The 21,955-nt window shown below is 38.9% G+C and overlaps 1 protein-coding gene across 3 annotated transcripts; it reads left to right on the forward strand.

Moving 5' to 3' along the window:
- The first annotated feature begins 6,113 nt into the window (after nt 1–6,113).
- Nucleotides 6,114–21,526, forward strand: LOC144634990 (legumain-like). 3 transcript variants are annotated; one of them, XM_078494045.1, is made up of 16 exons: nt 6,115–6,241; nt 6,308–6,451; nt 8,571–8,668; nt 10,456–10,486; nt 11,048–11,098; nt 12,123–12,208; nt 13,239–13,317; nt 14,129–14,191; nt 14,790–14,859; nt 16,012–16,130; nt 17,540–17,629; nt 17,818–17,910; nt 18,690–18,806; nt 19,244–19,408; nt 20,121–20,188; nt 20,913–21,526. In XM_078494045.1, the coding sequence occupies exons 2-16, from the start codon at nt 6,314–6,316 to the stop codon at nt 20,971–20,973; spliced, it is 1,329 nt and encodes a 442-aa protein (XP_078350171.1). In that variant the 5' UTR covers nt 6,115–6,241; nt 6,308–6,313; the 3' UTR covers nt 20,974–21,526. The 3 variants fall into 3 exon arrangements, with proteins under 3 accessions (XP_078350172.1, XP_078350171.1, XP_078350170.1); XM_078494046.1 differs by lacking the exon at nt 8,571–8,668 and having other exon boundaries at nt 6,114–6,241; XM_078494044.1 differs by having other exon boundaries at nt 6,221–6,451.
- Nucleotides 21,527–21,955: the final 429 nt, after the last annotated feature.

The raw sequence follows: 21,955 nt of genomic DNA on the forward strand, positions 1-21,955 counted from the left end.
TGTCCGTTTTTTTCCTGAAAGTCGATTCGGATGCCCCCTCTATGCGGGGCTTTTAACAGACGTCTAGGCCCCTAGGGCGGGGAAATAAGCCGGGTTTTATCACTTGGTAAATGTTAAATTCCCCGGTAAGTCCCGGGGGTCGGGGGGCCGGGGTTTCAATTGACTGATGCATTATCACGGATAATTACTTACATTTTTACCTTTTATTAACGGTAGGAAATAACGCAATAGGATTTAAATTATTCTGGTACTTGATTTTTGTCAAACTTTAATAAATATTACTCGACTTCCTAGTGGATTCCGTCTTAAACATCATCAATGCTTTTTGCGTCTGACGACGTTTAGATAACTTCTCCCACTTCAGTTTTTCCAAAAGGAGGTTCGAGCTCGTATCATAAGGCGATTTGGTAATATAATCACTCTGGCTGCGCGATTTTGGAGTTTTTGCAGTTTATCGCTTAACTGGCTGCTCAAACAATCCCAAACGGGGCTGCAGTAATCAAAATGCGGTAGTGGGTCGGTAGTGTTAGGGCATTGTAGATTTGTACCGCAGTTTTTGTAGAGATAAAAGGCCTTACACGTTTTAAAGCGCCTATAGATGAGGAAACTTTCTTAGATATTTCTTCAACGTGTTTTGACCAAGAGAGTCGATCATCAATAATAAGTCCTAACGATTTAGTATGATCAACCCTCTCCATTTTCTCCCCGTCTATTTTAATATCAAATTCGTCACTTTGAGTTTGCAATCTTTGCCTAGATCCTATTATATCATTAATTCAGTTTTTGCTATGTTAAGGCTTAGTTTGTTAGCTTTCAGCCAACAATCAAGGTTACTAAGTTCGGGATTAATATCTGATTTAAAATCAGTTAAATTTCTTGCAGATAAGGTTATGTTAGTGTCGTCTGCAAACATTCTTGGAGAGGCGTTAAGCAGGCAGTTAGGCAAATCATTAATGTACATTAAAAATAGTAAAGGACCTAGTATGCGGCCTTGCGGCACACCGCAGGTAATTGTGCGTGTAGTTGAGAGATAACCATTGACATTACACGCTTGATTTCGATTGCTAAAATAGGTTTGAAACCACTTGAGGGTATTGTGGTCAGCACCAAAGAACGAGATCTTGCGCAACATAATTTCGTGATCAATCGTGTCAAACGCCTTTTTGAGGTCGATGAAAACAACGCCATTTAGTAAACCGTTATCAATGTTAACAGACCAACTGTTTGTGGCTTCAAGCAAGGCCGTTTAAGTGCTGTGAAGAGGACGAAAACCTGACTGGCAGTTAGATAGCAGCTTATTGTCATTTAAATATTCGTAAAGTTGATCGTATATCATTTTTTCAAAAATTTTTGAAACCACTGGTATGACTGATATAGGTCGGTAGTTATTAAGATCTGATTTGGTACCTTTTTTAACCCTTTCAGCACTAAATTACCGAGAATTTTTTCCAATTTAATAAATAGACCCCCTACACCCATGTATGATATACCATTTGAAAGCTTCTGACCTGTGTATTCCAAAAATCACATCAAAAATTACAGAAAACGTGATAGGTTTGACAAATAATGTTTTAAAAAGTAAGAACGAAAAAGTTCCAAAAAATCAAAATCTTGATATATATTAGGTATACCCCTAAACTATATCTTATTTTACAGCTCTCAGCGAGTAGGTTCATAACAAATGCATTAGAGACCATGCATTAGAGACAAATGCTTTAGAGACCATGAACTTCAAGGGGTGGTAAACTATATCATGTATTGGGGGGGGGGGGGGGTGTCACATTTTATGCTTTCAATGAATAGATCTTTGCAAGACCATTTTGGTGTAAAAATGTCATCAAATTCGGCCAGATTTGAACCAAACGACGACGTCATAAGCACATATGTGTTCTCCCCGTGGCAAAAGGGTTAAAAACAGGCGTCACTCTGGCTAATTTCCACATTTTTCAACACACAATTTTCCCTTTTTCCGTAGAAGACATATCCGGGTTTTTGCTGCACTTTTTTACACCTATTTCAAAGGTGACATAACCATAAATCATAGCACATAAATATAGAAATTAAATTGATTACGAGCTCCGTTAAAGGGGCTGCGTCACGGGTATTTCACAGATTTTTTTGTAAACTGTTCTGAAAAACATCTAAAGGAAGATATAATATAATCTTAATTTGCGGATAGAAGTCAAGCTACGGCTATAAACACGATTTTTGAAGATGTGTTGAAACAACTTGAAAAATTAAGCCTTGATTTTTAAAATTGCAATCCATTTCCATCCGAGCCATCCGCAACCAAAGACGCTTGTTAGACTACAGCGGTTTCCAGTTGCGGCACGAAACCAGAACCAAAGCAATGATGCAATCTTGCATTGGCCAATCACAATCAACGTAAACTACGCGAACCAACCAACAACACAAAGCAAATGCACGTGACCGATACCAAGCGCGGGAAAACATAGAGCAGTTTTCGTTTGAGTGTCGTAAAACCAAAACCAAAGTAATCACTCTGGCCAATTGCAATAACAAAGGACACAGACAATCCAGCGAACCAATCAAAACTCGAAGCAAGTGCATGTGGCTGCAAAGCGCGGGAAAACGTGGAAGAGTGGTTTTGTTTTTACTTTTGATTGGTTGAGTACTAAATGGCGCGAGATTTTTAAGCCAATCACAGAGCACAGTGAAGCAAAACCAAACAACTGCTGATAACTTTCGACACTCAATCGAAAAAATTTTTTTGTGAGGAAGTCATTGCATTTCACCGGTTGATCGTTCCAAAGCGAAATCGAAGCAATGCCAGATTTCTTTTTGCACTCAATTGAAAACCACTCTGTATGTGATGTAATCGTTTTGCATGTAAAATGTTAATGTTAGTAGATTTTGTAATAAAGATGTGATAAAACAGTCATATGCTGCGTCTCTACATGTTTGATGTAAACATATAACATAACTTTGCATCAATTTAACCTCGCAGTCTGAGATGCAAGGTTTAATACATGTTGACAATATTTATTGCAGTGAACAAAAATAAACTGCGAGGGAAGTTTAATTTTTTCCGCCTTTTCAACGCAAAATAATCAGAACCTCATTCCCATGGTTACCGTAAATGATCTAATAAAAAGCTGGGGCGTCTATTGAACTTTAGGGGTCCGAGGGGAGGCGTTAAATCATGATATGAGGCGTTTATTTCACTTTAACTGTAACAACGTCAACAAAAGAAATAGAATGCGGAGTTAGATACAAAACAGAGTTTGTGAGTAGGAAAATAATCTAATCTGTGCTGTGCCTAGAGATGTCGTTCATAGTTCGATATCGATGTTTTCATCGCCATCGAGGTCAATCATGTTGGCGTTGTTGGCCTCTTCGATGTCCGAGTCAAGCAGCGTGATTTTACTCTTAAGATCATTTTGTTGGTTTTTTAGGTGAGGGGCCGTCTATAATACGCGGGGCGTTTTTTAAGAAGGGGGCGTTTGTTAGATACGAGGAGTTTATTTGAGAGTGGGTGTTTGTTAGATTATTTACAGTAATCTTATTTTCTCTTCTCTCTCGCTCCAGAAGGCGATAAAAACGAGTGAAGTATGCTTCTCGAAAGCTAATTTGAGATTTTTATTCTTTTTGAGAAATGTCTTTAACAACACTGGGAACATTCACACATTTCATCTTAAAAAAAACGTGGTGACAGAAAAAAGTCTGAGTACGGGAAGGTTTTTTGGCGTGAACGTCTTTTATAAACAATTATTGCATGAGGTTTTTTGTGATATCCGGAATAATCAAGGTCGAGGTAAGTGTTATCAGCCGAAGCCGAAGGCTGAGGCTGATAACACTTACCGAGTCCTTGATTATTTCGAATATCACATAAACCAAATCTAATAATTGTTTTATTATACATTGTTTTTCTGGAAAAGGAAGTGATGACAAACGATTTCAACCTGTTTCAAAACTTGTGCTAATTTCGACTGGTCGTCCTACTAAATCGTAAAAGAGTTTCTTCCCAATTTTTGTTAGTCATTTTGTGTTTTCCGAGACTTTATTGTCCAGCAATTTTTGAACTTTGGTCAAACTATTTCTCGTTTGAAGAAGTGAATCGACGAACTATGAATTTCCTTCGCCGTCAGATGCCTGACACATTGCTCTTGAAAATCATGCATTGCGCGCGCAACCTACAGATTAGTGAATAATCTGCTAGCAGATTATTATATTCACTAATCGGGCGTTGACAAAACCCGGATCGGATCGGATCGGATCGGATCCGACCGGATTGACAAAACCTGGATCGGATCCAAAAAAAAGTCGGATCACCGTAAATTCCCGCCAAAATCGTCACATGATACCTCAAATCGAGGATGGCGAAAAAGGAAGTAACTAGTAAGTGGATGCTCGCTGTGTGCTAATATAAAATGCGACAGGCCAACACGACTACCGCTGGTTGCTGAATCAGCCTTCAGACTGTTAACGGAGGATTTAATTAACGCTCTCTTGAGCCATTTCAGTGATGACCTTTATGCCATTGCGTTTGCTAACTCTCGTTATGTTTATTGGCTCTTGTTTGCTGAGAGATTCTTAATAGCCTTTAAAGGAATGTTGTAGTCTATATTGTGTATCGGTTCAGTGGATTTCTGAAGTGGCGGTTAGTTCGTATGATAACGTTTTCACGTACGGTTGCGAGGATCTAAGATCCGGGTCTTTTAAAGGCTACTGCAGTCATTGCGAGCGATGGTTTCTTTGTTTTTAAGCTCCCCTTAGTTTGAGTGGCTGTGATTTGTGCTCTGGGAGCTATAAACAGGGTCGGCCAGGGGGGTAAGTGGTATACCATATACCCTAAAAACTTGTACCAGTGTACTCAAAATTTTCCCCTCAAAATCATGCAAAATACCAAAATTTGGAAAAACACAGTATACTTTATACCCATAAAAGCCTTTTTTCAGTGTAAAATACTGTATACCCAATTTTAAATCCCCCTGTATACTGTATACCTAAAAACCCTGACCGACCCTGTATAAAACTTTTCCTCCATTATTTTTTATCTGTTTTGTTGTGTTACTTGCATCCAACAAATAAATTCTATGGCAGTTTGATCACTGCATTTGAAGTCTCTAGGATGCTGCAACGATGTCTCCTGCAAATGTGTTATTTAAGACTCGAGTTTCGGTCCTTCAGTGGACCTCATCAGTTGCTCCTATGTTAAAGTCTCATCGAATGATTTGAAATCAATCGATTTGCCGTTTTTGTACTTGTCTGCAGGATAAAAAATTCAAAGGTAAATATTAAATTTAATCGAAGGCTTCGAGGGCTGTAAGAATGTGGGACAATTAGGTGTCGTATTTATTAGTAAAGATAAGTCTTTCTTTCTTGTTCGTTTCCCCACTTCAATCTTTACCTTACACTCTAGGAACGGAAATCATTTCAGCAGGGTCAACACACAGAAAACATCCACTTACTTCCTTCTTTTGAGGTATCATGTGACGATTTTGGCGGGAATTTACGGTGATCCGATTTTTTTGGATCCGATCCGGGTTTTGTCAATCCGGTCGGATCCGATCCGAGTTTTGATAATCCGGTCCGATCCGATCCGATCCGGTCCAATCCGATCACAGGCTTCCCAAGCTCAAAAGTCGTCTTTTTGATGTGTTTTTAGAGCCCTTCGGGCGGCCGACTCTACATACGTGGTGTATGCGACAGCTTGTGTATATAGAGAAATGTATGGGAAAATCACGGATTCTCTAAAATCGGGTAAATAACTATCTATTTTGAAATAAAGTTTACCTACCTCAAATGTGTCGCTTACTTGTGCCGAATTTGAAGCCATTCCGACGCCATTTAGCGAAGTTATTCGAAGACAACGACTTCGAATAACTTCGCTAAATGGCGTCGGAATGGCTTCAAATTCGGCACAAGTAAGCGACACATTTGAGGTAGGTAAACTTTATTTCAAAATAGATAGTTATTTACCCGATTTTAGAGAATCCGTGATTTTCCCATACATTTCTCTATATACACAAGCTGTCGCATACACCACGTATGTAGAGTCGGCCGCCCGAAGGGCTCTAAAAACACATCAAAAAGACGACTTTTGAGCTTGGGAAGCCTGTGATGAGAAGACAGCTAGTGACTACAAGTACCGTGGATGGTTTTGCTGGCTGACTTGTAGACAAAATACTTCTCCATACATGACATATGTTATTCGTGTAGTGGAAACCGCTGTCGTCTGCGATTCTAGCCGTGTTAATCGAAAAGAATCTCTGAACCGGTACACATTAATTTTGTGGAATATCTAGTTTGTTAGTTTGTTAATATTAAGATATTTTTTTCAAAGGGCAACATGTTTGCAGAGTTGTTTTTCCTTGGCCTTACGTTTGTCGTCGCGTCAAGTCAAAGCGAACACGCCGCCGATGCGAAGGGAAAGCATTGGGCTCTCCTCGTGTCCAGTGGGCGAGACTGGTGGAATTATAGATTTCAGGTAAAACGCGCTTGTTTCTTTTGGGAAGAAAAAAGCAGCTTTGCACAACGTCGCTCAAGCTCTTTGACAGTCACTTAAGACTTTTATTTATTCTTACAATTATCACCAAGAGATAATACATCTTTACATGTAAAATGTATCGGAATTCTGGGAATTTTGTACACGTGTACTGGCAGTATCCGGGGGGGGGGGGGGACTCGCATATGAAAGTGACGAGGATGCTGGTCGTCTCGCTTAGGGGTGTAAATTTCGGACTTTTGGTCTTGCTTAGGGTGTTCCGGGAAAAAACGACCAAAACGCCAATAGTTTAAGCCATAATGGTCGTTTAGGGTTACACACGAAGAAATATACAAATATAAACTCCATTCTTAGTTTTTTGGTATCTTTTAGAGGTCAAGAAAGGCTTGAGCCACACCCAGATTGGTCTCTTTTAGGGATTCTTTTCAAAATTTCCGATGAGCATCCCCGTCGGTTTCATATGGGAGTCTCCCCCCCCCCCCCCGGGTGGCAGTACTTGGTTTTGTTTCCTCCCGGGGTGGGTACTCACATATATGGGCTATATAGGTATGTGCCGCGGGATAGGGTATGGTTTGGGAGGTTCTCGGTCCTTAAATAGGGTATCATTTTTGCTCCTTTTGGCGTTGTGTTCCCGGTGTGATCCTTAGAAAAGATACCTAAATTCTATTAGCTAAAATAAACGCCCAGCTAAACGAAAAAAAAAAAGGGATCTTAAAACTGAACTGACCGTTTAAGTATTAGTAAAGCAATTTTATAAAGATTTGTGTTTTACCGTGCGCAGTTGGCCGTTATTTCGGACCTTGCAACGGAACGCTTCTCCTCCCCTTGAATAGGGTGTCATTTTTCAGCTTTGGGCCTTAAAAAGGGTATCAATGTTCGCTTTCTTTGAATCCTTAAATATGGTCAGAGTTTAAGAACCTTCGTGGCACACCGCTATCCAAAATTTATGGAAGTACCTCCCCCCCCCCCCCCCAGGTTTCCTCTCATGGTTCTCACATTTGACACAGACAATCCATATAGCAGGGTTGAAGCATGGGAAAGCCTGTACAGTCGAACCTCGATTATCCGGACTCATTGGGACTAGGCTAAATAGTCCGGATAATCGAGAGTCTGGATAATCGAAAGTATGAATATTAATGAGTCCAAAAAAAAAACAGGGCATCTGACACGATGCTGTGGTGCGGATCCGCATAGTTCCGCATCCTCCGCATCTTCGGCGCATTTTTAAACATTAAACGGAATAAAAAGAAATGTTGCTTCATCATAGCGATAAATTAACTGTTAGCCATCCTCACAAACAAAAATTCCGAAGAAGTTGATCATTTTTGAGGCAGTTTTCTCCAAAAAAAGCGACAAAAACACGCCGATTTGTTCGGAAACAATTTCGAACCTCCAGGCATTCCATGCGTCTTTTTACGTGATGGGCCTGATGACTAGACATGGTGCCAACGTGTGGTGTCGACCGATCGAACTTTCTACGATGTTTTTCACTTCATTGAAGGATTTAAACATTCTGCATTTTGCCATTTTGCCTTGTAAACTTCAGTATAATACAAGTAAGCAAAGACAGAAAGTAAATTTAAATCGTCGTGAAACTTAGTTATATCTGGTCTTGAATGTAACTAATTAATATTCATGAAAAATTGGAACCAGAGAAGGAAGTCCGGATAATCGAGAAATCCGGATAATCGAGGTCCGGATAATCGAGGTTCGACTGTAGTAATAAGTCTTGATTGGTTTGCAAATAATTGGTGTATAGGGTCCTGAAGCAGGGTGGGGGCACGGGGAGAGATAAAATCCCATTTCCCAGCCCAAATTTTGCCCAAATGAAATCCCATTTTCTAGCCTATTGTTTTCCTGGTTTTCAAATCCTCCAGCCTTCAGACTCTGTAGTTTTGTGCTTGCTGTCTCGTAATTTTATCAACTTTTGTGATTTGGGAATTTTTCAGTATTTTTATCTTCCATGTAAACCAACTCTCTTGCTGAGAGATAAGGTTTTTCTAGTTTTTACCAATAATGATAACAAATAATTGATATTAATAACGAAGATAGGTAAAAAATGTCATTAATTTTCATATATATTTTTTAATTTCCATTAAAGGCAGATGTATGCCATGCTTATCAGATTCTTCATAAAAATGGCATCGCTGATGAGAACATTGTGGTTATGATGTATGACGACATTGCTTATAATTCATAGTAAGAATATTTACTTCTGTCTTAACCCAGGAGGGGGGGGCACTCCCTATAATGGCCTATACGGGGAGGCTCCGCCTGAAAGGAGTACCTATTTATGGCTTCAGGTATATAAAAGGGTAGGGATTTCACAAGTTTAGGTATATGAAAGGGTAGGAAATTCTGTCATTAAGATATTTAAAAGGGCCTTAAAATTAAATATTTCGAACAGACACAACTTATGGCTGTACGTATCATCTTAATTTTTTAAGAACTACATAAAAATGTCAAGAAAACGTCCTGTTTTAAGTACACATGTCTATATGAAAGGGGTATACCTTTTTCCAATAAAAGGTATACGAAAGGGGTGCCTTTTCTGTCAAAATGGTGTATAAAAGGGTAAGGGGTTGGACCTCAAGGTGGAGCTTCCATGTAAAAAACGTTTTTGAGTACCCTCTCCCCCGAGGCATCTTATTAACTGCACTAGAGAGTATCACTTAAGATATTCGATCAGAACATACTCAGAAGCAATATATTTTTCTCAATGCCATCCACAGCTTATGGTTGAGAGTAACCTTATAATTAATTTATTTTATGGCTAACTTTGCTACACCACTTTTACCACTATAATACCATGGGTCCCTGATATGAGGGTAGCAAAGGGGGGGATCGTGATCTCGTTTCATGCACAATTTTTAACAAAATTCACGTGTCACATACACTTGAAACAGCAGAATTCAGGGATTTCATATCTTTTGTAGCTATTTTCATGCGTCACAGTCTAATTTTTGCCTTATTTTTACACATCAATGGTCTAATTTTTGCCCTTTTCAATTGTCACACGCAAACCCTTCGCCACCCTCTGATATTAGCCAATCAGAGTCAATCCTCCAAGTTAAGACCATTCTAGTCGCCATGGCGACTAAAATTTTGGAGCTGGCGACTACATTGAAACGGAACTCGCCAGCCTGGCGACTAAAATAAAGAAGAAGGATTGAAAGCGTGAGCTTAATTTAGCAACTAAAATGCGTCACTGGCGACCAAACTTGAGCAGTCGGTGGCCAAATGGCCACTAAGGAAAAAGTAAACTTGGAGGGTTGCACAGTGCACATTACATGTATGATCATGAAATGTCTATCCCAGGGGGGTACTCTTGCTTGTAAATGACGGGGATGGTCGAAGGATTTTTTGGGGTTTAAACATTTGGATTCCAGGTTTTTTTTTTGGGTTGGAAAATTTGGCAAGTATTTTTTTGGGTTTTCTGATTTAAATAGGGGATTTTTATGGGGGTATTAAAACAAACTTGGCGCGGCCTTGGCGTAATTATGGTATGATAATGGTTTTCTTTATGTTATATTTTTGCCCCTCCTGGCAATTTAAAGGGTAATTTGACAAGGGATTTTTTGGGGGGTTATTTTTGGTCCGGGGATTTTTTTGGGTAAATGTCGGAAGACTAAGGGATTTTTTTGGTCCTGAGTTTTGCCTTCATTCGATTACTCCCCGTCATTTACAAGCCGAAGTACCCCCCCCCCCTGGGATGTCTATTCAAGTTCACCTTGTTCAACTGGTCTTGCTATGTGGCTGTGATGGATGGAAAATCACAAAGGGATGAACTAGCATTCCCTAGGGGGAGTAGAAATACTCCTAGTAGTGCAAGCATTGGGCTACTAAAACCAGGACATGCTTTAGCCTTACAGGCCACTAGGCTCGAACGCAGTCTTTACCTATACATGTACGTTTAATGAGTGCCTGTCCAGCATTATAATCATGACACATCATTGTCAAACTTACAAAGTTTTGTTGTTCACCAGCAATCCAACCCCAGGCATCATAATCAACAAGGCAAGTTGATTCAAAAAAGAATAAGAGCATAAAGGAACGATAAGTATCTGTATTTGAATGAAATGGGTTATTTTCAGCTCATTGGCATTTATTCCAATGTCAAATGGCTTTCCCTGTACAGTACATGACATAGTAGAATAGAACATTGAAGACTTTAATTTTGGTGACATTATATATGGAAGTGATATAAGACACCCCTGACTGAATTAATGAAGGTCAGTGCACATGTTGACGTACAGTGTCGAACGATCGAACACTCAAGATATTAATTAAACACCCAATTGCAACTTTTCAACAAAACTGCTGAATACCGGTAGTGCGCAACACTTTAATTTTCTTTCTTTCAAAGCCTTGACCTTGGGTGTTGAGACTTAGGTCAGCATTGAATTCAAAGAGCATGTGAAAACTGTGTTCAACCAACTTAGAGCTTAGCAAAGAAGACCTAAGGTCACATGGCTTAGAGCTAGGGATGGTATTTTTTGGCACACTTTCACTCCCTCGCTAATGGTTATGTATATAATAAATCTCACTTGGTAATAATAAATCTCTTTTGCTGTTTAGCCTAATGGAACAGATGTGTATCATGGGGTACCAAAGGACTACACTGAATTGGTAAGACTGAAAAACTAGAGAGTTCAAGTTTGCAGCCAGGGGACTTCTCAGGTCCAACCCCTTACCCTTTTATATACCATTTTGACAGAAAAGGCACCCCTTTGATATTAACCTTTTACTGAAAAAAGGTTCCCCTTTCATATACCTAAAAGACATGGCATATACCTAAAACAGGAATTCTTGCTGTCATTTTTATGTAGCGTTTAATAAGTTAAAATGATACAGCCATATTAGATGATGTGCGTATGTTTAAAATATTTTAATTGAAGGTTCTTTTAAATATGTCACCGATATCCCAGCTACCCTTTCATATACCTAATAACTTGTGAAATCCCTTCCCTTTTATATACCTGAAGCATGAAAAAGGTACCCCTTTCGGGCAGCGCATCCCTGTATAGGCACATGGGTAGTATCCCCCAACTCCAGGGTTGGCAGTCTCTTTATCCCTAAAGTGCAATTATTTACATATCGGCATACTAGCCCAAGCATCCTCTAGAAACCATGTTTCAAAATGGCAGCATTTTTGACTTAATTTTGATGGCTTTTTCATCAAAGTATGTCAAGTTTCTCCAGAAAAATAGGTATAGCCATGCATAATTATCATGCAGTCTGCTGGTGATTAAATTATGTATGAAATCACTTTTCGAAGAGCCTAAAAATATTTTTGATTTTTGTGGGAGCAGATCTAATCAAATCCCTTAAAAGATCTGTAATGACTGACTGTATGGTTTTAGTTTAATAATAATTTTAATTAATAATTCATCTGTTAAGTTATAATTAACAGGGCTGTACCTAGCGGGGGCAAGGGGGAAAACTGAAAAACAAAGAAAACTAAAGAAAAAACTTACTTTATAAAGACCCCTGTTGCCCCTGCCAGGAATACTTGCCCCGACAGACAAAAAATCCTAGGTGTGGCCCTGAATAACATATTAATCATATTGAGATTCTCAATTATTCTGCATGCAGCTTGCAGCTGTGCTGAGCACAACAAATTGTTCTGATCATTAATTGATCTTTTTGTTAGGATGTAAACCCTCATAATTTCTTGAATGTTCTTATGGGAGATAAAGAAGACATGAATGAGACCGGCAGTGGAAAAGTTATTGAAAGGTACAGACTATTTAAATTTATTAAATTTACAGATATGTCCAGGATTGAATGCTAATGAGATGCACGTTCCTCATGACAGGCATCACAAAGTGTCCTTATTAATAAAAATTCACCAAAACACACCAAATTTTGTCAAATATGAAGTACCGGTAATATGCAAACATGAAGTACTCATTAAACAATACCTGCGTTCAATCCTGGACATCTGGTAAGTGTAAATTTATAGGCGTTTCAACTTGTGAAATCCCTACCCTTTTTATACCTATAGCCTGGAAAAGGTACCCTCCTGGGCGAAGCCTCCCTGTACTTATGGCCGGCTATAGAAAGTTAACCCTCCAGAATGGCAATATGCAGGACATATCTATTGTATAACCCACATATGGGAGCAAATTTTACCCCCCCCCCCCCACCCCCTCCCAGCTTATTAACTATTCACTCATAGGAAATTTGTCTATCATGAATGTAATATCTTGATTTTCAATAGACCACGACAATTATTAAGTGTTTACTACATGTTTTATTACTCAACTGTTGTTTTATTTTCATTGATGTACAGTAAAAACCAGCGTATAAGAACCTAGTTTTTTTAAAGTTAGCCTAAACAGGTTCTTATATAAATGGTATTTAGTGTAAAATTAGGCAAACTAGGTTCTTAATTAGGCTCTAACTTTTGTTCAAGAAATAAAGTAGAATTTTCAAATGATCTGATTTTAATCTGATTTTGTTAAAATCAAACCTATACTGTAACCTTCACTATAGTTCCATAAATCTTGTATACAAAACAACATAACATGATAAAATGTCAAAGTTCCTCTTTAAAAACAGACTGTGTTATAAATATATTTTTGAGAAGATTTTTTAATTCTATGTTTTTTAAGATTATTTTTTCTTTTTTGAAAATAAGAACCTGTTTTAGAATTTTAGCCTAAAATGGTCCTTATGTGAAGGGTGCTTAAAAATGAAATTTTAGCCTAACAGGTTCTTAAATGTTAGGTTCTTATATGCGGGTTTTTACTGTATTGCTCTGCAGTGGACCCAATGACCACATCTTTGTTTACTTTGCCGATCATGGTGGACCTGGTGTGCTTTTTTTCCCAACAGGTGATGAGGTGAGTTTGATTGATGGCTGTCTGTCAGTTTGATTGATGGCTGTCTATCAGATACATGATCCCCGCAATCTGGGGAATCCCTTTACTACTCCCTTTGGTCTCAGGTTTACACCCCCATCCCCACCTCCCAACAGAACACTGAGTACCTAATGAGATTTGCATATTTAGATGAGAGGGGTGAATGGGTTTCACAGATCTTAAGCATGGATTGTGAATTTTTGCAATCCTGGGTACTAAACGAAGTTCAAATAACTTAATTTGTCGAAATGAAGCTTTTAAAACTGGCTTAAAAAACAACGTCTACAGTACTGTCTGTTGCAGTGAAACTATACCACACAAAGTTATTTAAGTAAATTATGCAGATTCGGATTTCGGATTCGGAAAATAGTAGCAGATTTGGCCAAAAAATAGCATGGATCGGCGAATTTGGGTACCTCATTCATCCCCCTATTAAATGGTGGGGGTCTGAACTTCCCACTTCCCATACCTTTTCCTCCCAGTTACCACCCCTCCCCCCACCCCCACCCCCCCCTCCATCAGTGTCTCCCACCTCTCTGTGCTCTTTATAATTATTGTATGACATTGTGCAATGTTACAAAAATTTTCTCAATTTCTCACAGTTTCTGCCATCTTGGGAATTTCACTTCCTACCCTTCATTCTCCCTCTCCCATATCTCTTCTCCCTGCCTCCCGTACCCCTCCACCCCTATTCTCTGAGGCTCCCACCCCCTCCCCCCCCTGTAACCCTCCTCCATGACTGTGCACTAAAAACAGCCCCCTATTTAACTATTCAGATTCTTTTTGTTTTCAGCTGATGGCAAATCAATTAATAGATGTCATTAATGACATGTATGCCAAGAAGAAGTTCAAAAAGGTAGCTTTTCAACTTATTGACAAATCTTTGTTTACAATATATATTTGTCTCATAAGCATAAGTGTACTCCACAGTTTCTAATCAAACTACAAAAATATCAACTATGAATATTGAAGAGGGAGGCAGAATGGCCTAATGGGTAGCGCGTCAGACTCCACATTGAGTGGTTTGGGTTTAAGCCCTGGCCGGGGTTAAGTGTGTTATGTTCTTGGGCAAGACTCTTTTCTCTCATAGTGCCTCTCTCTACCCACGTGTATAAATGGGTACCGGCAAAATAACTGAATGCTGGGGGGTACCCTGTGATGGACTAGCAACTCATCCAGGGAAGAGTAGAAATCTTCCTAGCCGCTTAATGCCACAGAAACTGGGATAAGCTCTGGCACTATGGGCCGCTTGATTCGAGGCTTATGCATAGTGAAAGAGTATGGCACTATAAAAGGTTCTTGGAAATTTGAGCCTGATGCATTATAATAGTTTTTATGTGATATAGGTTTAAAAACTTTTAATACAAAGATTGTAGTACGGCTCATTAGAGTTTTTGCCACGTAGCAAATTTGCAGTTTATTTCTATTTCAGTATTTCTATTTTATTTTGCTAGATGGTGATTTACATTGAAGCTTGTAAGTCAGGCTCCATGTTCTACAAGAAACTGAAGAACAATATCAATGGTATGTCAGCTGTAGGTACACCTGATTGAAAAATTGTTGTTGTCTTCGAGAGAATAAACACGATAACAAGACAGGTTACATAAATCACACTCTTAAGGGTCTCAAAGAAGAAAATATCTTGATTGTTCTTGATTGTCAGTTAAAGGAATATTACTAACCTTGCAAATGATGTCTACCCAGAATACCACTAGTTCACATCGTTCATGGTTTATGCTTTTCAAATGGTCAACGTTTTTTCAGTTAGGTGTATCTGGAAAACAGTAACTCTGACAAAAATGCAAAAACCTGCCTGAGGTCTTAGGAAACATACCGTAGAATTCCGGTTATAAGCCCGGGGCTTATACAACTTCGTAAGGGTTTTTGGGTGGGTTTATAAGCGGAGGGGCTTATATTCGGGAGGGCTTATAAGCGGAAGGAAAAAAACGTTTCGAAACGAGCCTCGGGAGTGTTGATCGAAATACGTTTTTAAGTTAAAAACGCACAAAAAACAAACATTTAGCCCTGTTCTGTACTGTCATCCGGTAGAGGGGCTTATATCCGGGGGGGGGGGGACTTATAACCGGATGTATTTTTTTGTTTCCAGGTTGATGGGCCTATAACCGGGGGGGCTTATAAGCGGGGGGGCTTATAACCGGAATTTTACGGTATGCTTTACTTAACAGTAACACTTTCTATGTAGAGGGAGGTACTGTGGCCTAATGGTTAGTGCGCTGGACTCCAGAGCGAGGCTGGCCGGGGGTAATTGTGTTGTCTTCTTGGGCAAGATACTTTACTCTCGTCATGCCTCTCTCCACCAAACGGGTACCGGCAAATTAAATGCTTGAGGGTAACCCTGCGATGGACTAGCATCCCATCCAGGAGGGGAGTAGAAATTCTCCCAGTCATTTTCTGCTCATGAAACTGGGATAAACTTCGGCCTGATGGTCCACTAGGCTCTTATGCAGACTTTACCTTCTTTCTACCCTTTCTATGTAGAAAATGGGTACCAGCTAACTGTCTACATAAAAAAAATACTAGGGCATAACTTGCAGTGTACTAAATATATCCCGTCCAGGAGGTACTCAGTCTGTTGGCTACATTGACTTGAGGCAAGATTCTGCTTGAGGTGAATTAAATAAAATTTTTGTCATGATAGTTTTTATTGTGCTTTAGTGTATGTAACAACGGCTGCCAATCCCAATGAAGATGCCTATGCGTGTTATTATGACAAGGAACGCCAGATATACCTTGGAGATGTGTACTCAGTCAGCTGGCTGGAGAATTCTGAATCAGTATGTACTGCTGTATTTTAGTTGAACTTTGTTAAGAAGCCACCTTTGGGGAAATGAAAGCTGGCCGCTTCATAGGGGTTTTCAGAAATTAGCATAGGGTGTGGTAGAAACATAACTTTTTTTGCCAGGAAATCAAAAGATGATAGATCATCACTTAGCTTAGTGACAAAGGAATGACGTCAAGACAATAAATCGGCCAAGATCTCTTTAGTACAATCACCAAAGTTTCCGTTTCCAACTGGCTCCATTGAACCGGACCTTTGTATGTTTCCAGTACTTCCTTAGTCTTTGACGACTGATCCATAAAACACTGACAAAACTGCGAAATTTAATACGCTTTTGCTCAAATTTTTCTTGCAACCAAACAATCTGCTCATAGCACGGTAACATTTTGTATACTACAGTCGAAGCTCTCGTAATTATAAGCGGAGTCACCCTCGGGACGCGAAAAAAGTGTCCGTAACTGGAGCTGGCCGCTTACGAGAATGGTTCTCGTAAGCGGGCACTAGCGGTGTAGGGGATAGATGACCGCTTACGGGAGCTTGCCCAGCTAACAATAACTGGACGGACGTGGATGATGACAAAACAAACGCTGAAATATGGTACTGTAATTACTGTAAAATCATTGTGACGAACGGCGGTGTGGAATTGACTGATAAAAACAAGATACAGAGGTTTTTTATAGGATTTTCTTTGGGGTGTCCGCTTATCGGAGCTTAAAAACAAAGAAAAAGTAAAGTCGTAATCTGTGAAAGTGTCCGCGGCCGCTTACGGGAATGTAAAAATACAGACTTTGTATGGGAGTTAAAACGGGGTTTCAAACAAGGCGGCCGTAAGTAGAGCTGTCCGCTTACGAGAGTGTCTGTTAAGAGAGCTTCGACTGTATTTAAAAGATCTTACTGAAATTCATTTGTGTTAGTGACCCCGTAATTCAATTCTAAAGCATTCTCGAGAAAATTAAAGTCAAACCTCGTAAAAATGTTCAAAACGCGCGCCATTTTGTTTTGAACTGGCGTGAAATTAACGTCCATTTTAACTGAAATATACTCGATAATTTTGAAATCCATTTTTCTACTGTTTTTCTCTTGCGGGGTCAGCTTTGGCAGGTTTTTGTTAGCTGTACTTTAACTGTTACCATGCTATGAGATCTCTGTGGTAACTTTATTTTCGCCTGTATTGCTCGAATGTTGGGCTGAAACCATCTTAATATGCTTAGCAAATGTTATGAGTCGGAAATACTAATCCATTACAAGGTGGACAGGTTTTGGGCACAGGTGTAAAATTTATTTTATCTGAGGAAACGAATTTAATATTTATATCATGGAAAAGGTACTGCAGAACGAGATTAGCTTGGTGATGTTATTTCCAGATTATTTATTTTAAAAATTCTTTCAATTGATAATTTGCAGGTTAATCTCGGTAAAGAATCGCTTCTTCAACAATTCAAAATTGTTGAAAAGGAGACAAACACCAGCCATGTTATGCAGTATGGAGACATGGTTTGTTGAGCTAATGGTTTAATAATTTATGTTTGTCTTAATTTCACTTTAATGTCGAAAGTATTTGCGTTTGCTTGTGTTACTTTCTCAGTAGCCTGCGAACAGGCTCCCAAGTTGGGTTTCCGCGAGCGAAGCGACCATTTTAATTTAATTTAATTTTCATACCATTTTAATTTAATCTTCAACAGGATTTAGAAAATGAAACCTTAGACAACTACCAAGGTGTAGGGAGTGGAAAAGGTTCCGGAGTTTCCCCAGAAGAGTACAGCGCTGAACCTATTGTAAGAATTAGTTGCTCTTATTGAGATAAGATGCCGTGCAGTAGGGGGAATAAATGTCAGTTTTTGAAGAAATCCCGCCTCCGAAATGGCACTGAGCCCGCGGTGTTCGTCCCAGAAGTTGCTAAGCAACATGACGTATTTGTTCGCGCAATTGCTTTCGGAGTACTCGTGAGCGCTCGTGCTTGTTTTTGATTAGATAAAATAAATCGAAAACTCTTCGAGTGCTTCACGAAGATTTGCCAAAACCCAGGCAATTGTTTTCCCGACTGCCTGTTCCAATAAGTGCTACTATTTTGTTTTAATTTGAGCCCCATTGGAATGAGTGTATTGCTCATTTTCGTTCTGAACTCCTCACGAAGATCTCTTTTCTGTTTACAGGGCTGCAAATAACAGTCGGACATCGGACATTGGCGGACTAAAATTTGCTCATGTCCGACAAAATCCCAACTGTGGTCGGATATGATGTCCGGACAAGTTTTTGATCGTACTGGTAAATCATTTGATGGCAATGATGAATTAAAATCTGTCTGACCACAATTTGTTTTATCCGACCAAGGTGGTGTCTTAGTAGGACAATGTTCTTTCTGTTTTTCAAGTGAAAAAAAATATTTGCAGCCCTGGTTTAACACATTCAGATCTTTAAATCAAAAAAGAAGTTATATTAAGTGTAGCCAGTGAGAGCCCTCTATTCAGCTACCAAAATCAAATAACGCTTAATCCCAGCATTGTAGTATATGGGAGTCCTCAGAGGCCTGATAAATCTTTTTCCTTAATCTCAGACTGATGCAGTTCCTACACCAGATGTCCATCTCAAAACTCTTCAGAACCGTTTAAGGGATGCTACATCCAAGGCAAAAAAACAAAAAATAATCAATGAAATAGAGAAATTGTTAAAGGTACAGTAAATAAATCCTTGAGAATCCTTGGATCTCTGCTGAAAATACCGTAAAAAATTCCGGTTATCAGCCCTCGGCTTATACAACTTCGTAAGGGGTTTTGAATGGACTTTCAAACGGAGGGGCTTATATCTGGTGGGGCTTATAAGCGGAATAAAAAAAACGTTTCGAAACGAGCCACGGCAGTGCTAATCGAAATACGTTCTTTAAGTTAAAAAGTCATAATAAATCAACAATTAGCGCTGCTCAGTACTGTTTTCCAGCAGAGGGGGGGGCTTATAACCAGATTAATTTTTTGTTTCCAGGTAGATTGGCCTATAACCAGAAAGGAGTGCTTATTACTGGGGTGGGGGGCTTATTTTACGGTATTGCATTGCCTTTTGTCAAGTTCTTTTCTAATTAAAAGAAGCTTTTTTCCCTGTACACTGTACAAACAGCTCAAGGAGGAAATACTCAAAACCATGGAGAAAATTGTGGCGCAGTGTGTCTCATCTACGGAACAAAAAGTGCGAGTGCTGAAGACAACGGCTGACCCTAAAGACTTTCACTGTTACAAGCAAGCTGTGAGGGCTTTCTCAAAGAACTGTTACAATCTGGGGAAGGTAATGGTCACAAAAATACACACAAACCTCGACTTCCGCGTAAAACTCGAATTCTAAACAACGACGTCCACATAAATCTCGACGACATTTACATAAATTTAGAATTTTACACAAAGCTCCACGTCCTCATAAAATCATGATGGCTTCGTTGTGAAACTCCTTCCTCATAAAACTCAACCATGACGTCTACATCAAACTTCATTTCAAAAAAACCTTTTAAAAAATGTAATAACCTAAGCCCTGTTGATTGAGTCGTATTCTGAAATAAAACCTTGAACATTTCATCTGGAAAAAAATACTTAAATTATCTATGCTGTAAGTCTTACAAGTTAAAAGTAAGGTTGCAGTGAAACATTCTTATATGCCGTGACGTCATCGTTTTCAAACAAAGAGTGTCGTTTTCATCTTCAACACGAAAACGCGAAAACGGTATTTTCAAAAATTTCCACTCTGAAGAGTGTTCTGGAGTTTGTTTTCGGTCACTGTTTTCCCCGTATGCGCGCATGGACGGAAAACTACACCGCAAAGAAAAAAATGCGTTTTCAAACGAAAAAAGCACACGTGTGGAAAAGGCCTAAGACCCGAAGATCTTGAGAAAGCAATTCTGTTACATGCCAATGTCTTTGCCTGGGGCGCATGTTTACAAAGTTAACATAATCATACACATATACATTTTTCTGTGCTGTCTGAAAACATTATTTTTCTTTCGCAGAATGAACATGCAGCTCGCCATGTATACGTACTTTCAAACTTGTGCGAGGAGAACATTCCTGCTGAAGTGTAAGCATTACACTTTACAATTTTAACTTTAGCTTAAAGGCGCTTTGTCACGGTTTTTAACAGATTTTTGAACGGCCAAAATATATATTAATGTCGTAGGAAACCAAATCATAATGGACATAATGGTCCATTTTTATGAAAAATTGCTATATTAGAGCACGAAAACTGTTAACAAGCGTCTTTGGCTGCGGATGGCTCGGATGGAAATCAAGTGGAAATGGATTACAACTTGAAAAATTAAGGCTTAACTTTTCAAGTTGTTTCTGCGCGACATCAAAAAATCGATATTTATAGCGGTGGTTTGATTTCTCTCCGCAAATTAAGGTTATTTCTTCCTTTATATGTTCAAAGATAATGTTTTTTATGGGTTAAGTTGCCTACCACCAATTTCAGGACAGTTTAGACCAAACATCCGTGAAATTATTATTTAACTATAAAATTGTAACTCTGCTGCTTTAAACCTATAAACCACAAGAGTAATCGACTTCCAAATTCTCGGTACATCAAATTACTTAATCAAGCCCACACGTAATAAGAATTAAAGTCTTGATCATCAAAAAACAAACTCTTATGCCCTTTGTTCAATTTCAAAATATTTTAACTGTTAAAAATAATAATCAGCGATATAAAAATGGAACACTATTTTCACATCGCTGAATTTTATTCTAAATGTTTTTCAAAACATTTCATTAACTGTCTTCATTAATCTTGTCATTTCCAACAGGATAGTGTCTGCAATCAAACAACATTGTGGGGAAAACAAATCTGGTGGTATCGAATTTTAGATGATGGTGTGATTCAGGGTGTTTAGTATTTATTAGTATATTTGATGTAATTATTTATTGATAGAAAAAAAAAATTACGTACCTTTCTCAGCTTATCAGAAAACCTAAACCAAATCATGACTCGCTCGCACAGACGCATACATTTTTTCTTCGCTTCATGCAAGCTTCAAGTTTTGATTGTCTATATGCTTTGTGTTTGGCGAGACTGTTTACTTTGGTATAATTTTACAACACTTAATGATCCAAAATCGCTTTTATATCCACATAATCCATGACTAGGGAACTGTAAAGAAATGAACGTGCTAATACGAGGCCAATTTTTGTTGATGTAAGCTTTTTTTAGTAAATACGTAATTAAACTCAAAAAACTTACTTCTTAAAATATTTATATGGTGGTTGGTAACAAAGATGTCCAGATTTGCAGCAGACGAGAGCATAGTACCCAAGCAATAAGATAAGAGCCTTCATTGCCTTAAAAAGAACCCAAATGTTAATTTATTTTTTAATCGAAACTGTCAAACAGTGCTAGTAATAAAGATTATTTAATATTTAATGTTTGTACAGTTTTATCTTCCCTTTCATTGGCTGAGAACCCACCACGTGATATGGAAGTTACTGCCCACAAGTAATAGAGCGGTTTTCACCTGAGTGTCGAAAGTAAATTGCGTTTGCTTTGGTTTTGCATGACTACGCTTAGTGATTGGCTTAAAAATCTCGCGCCACTTTCTCAGCCAATCAGAACTAAAACTAAAACCAATCGTGACTCGCTTGCGCACGTTTTCCCGCGCTTCGTGCCAGCTACATGTATTTGCTTCGAGTTTTGATTGGTTCACTGGATTGTCCGTGTCCTTTGTGATTGGCCAGAGTAATTACTTTGGTTTTGGTTTTACGACACTCAATTGAAAACTGCTCTAATCTGCTTGTGCGCATAAGCGTCTGACAAAGGATTTCGCTGCGAAAAGTATTCTGCTTATCCTTTCTC

Source organism: Oculina patagonica, chromosome 13 (assembly GCF_052425735.1).
Source record: "Oculina patagonica isolate OP01 chromosome 13, crgOcupat, whole genome shotgun sequence".
NCBI lineage: Eukaryota > Metazoa > Cnidaria > Anthozoa > Scleractinia > Oculinidae > Oculina > Oculina patagonica.

Coding starts and splice junctions, on each gene's coding strand:
- LOC144634990 (XM_078494045.1), top strand. CDS start 6,314: ATGTTTGCAGAGTTGTTTTTCCTTGGCCTTACGTTTGTCGTCGCGTCA. Junction 17,630..17,817: donor TTATGCAGTATGGAGACATG/GTTTGTTGAGCT, acceptor AATCTTCAACAG/GATTTAGAAAATGAAACCTT. Junction 19,409..20,120: donor ACTGTTACAATCTGGGGAAG/GTAATGGTCACA, acceptor TTTCTTTCGCAG/AATGAACATGCAGCTCGCCA.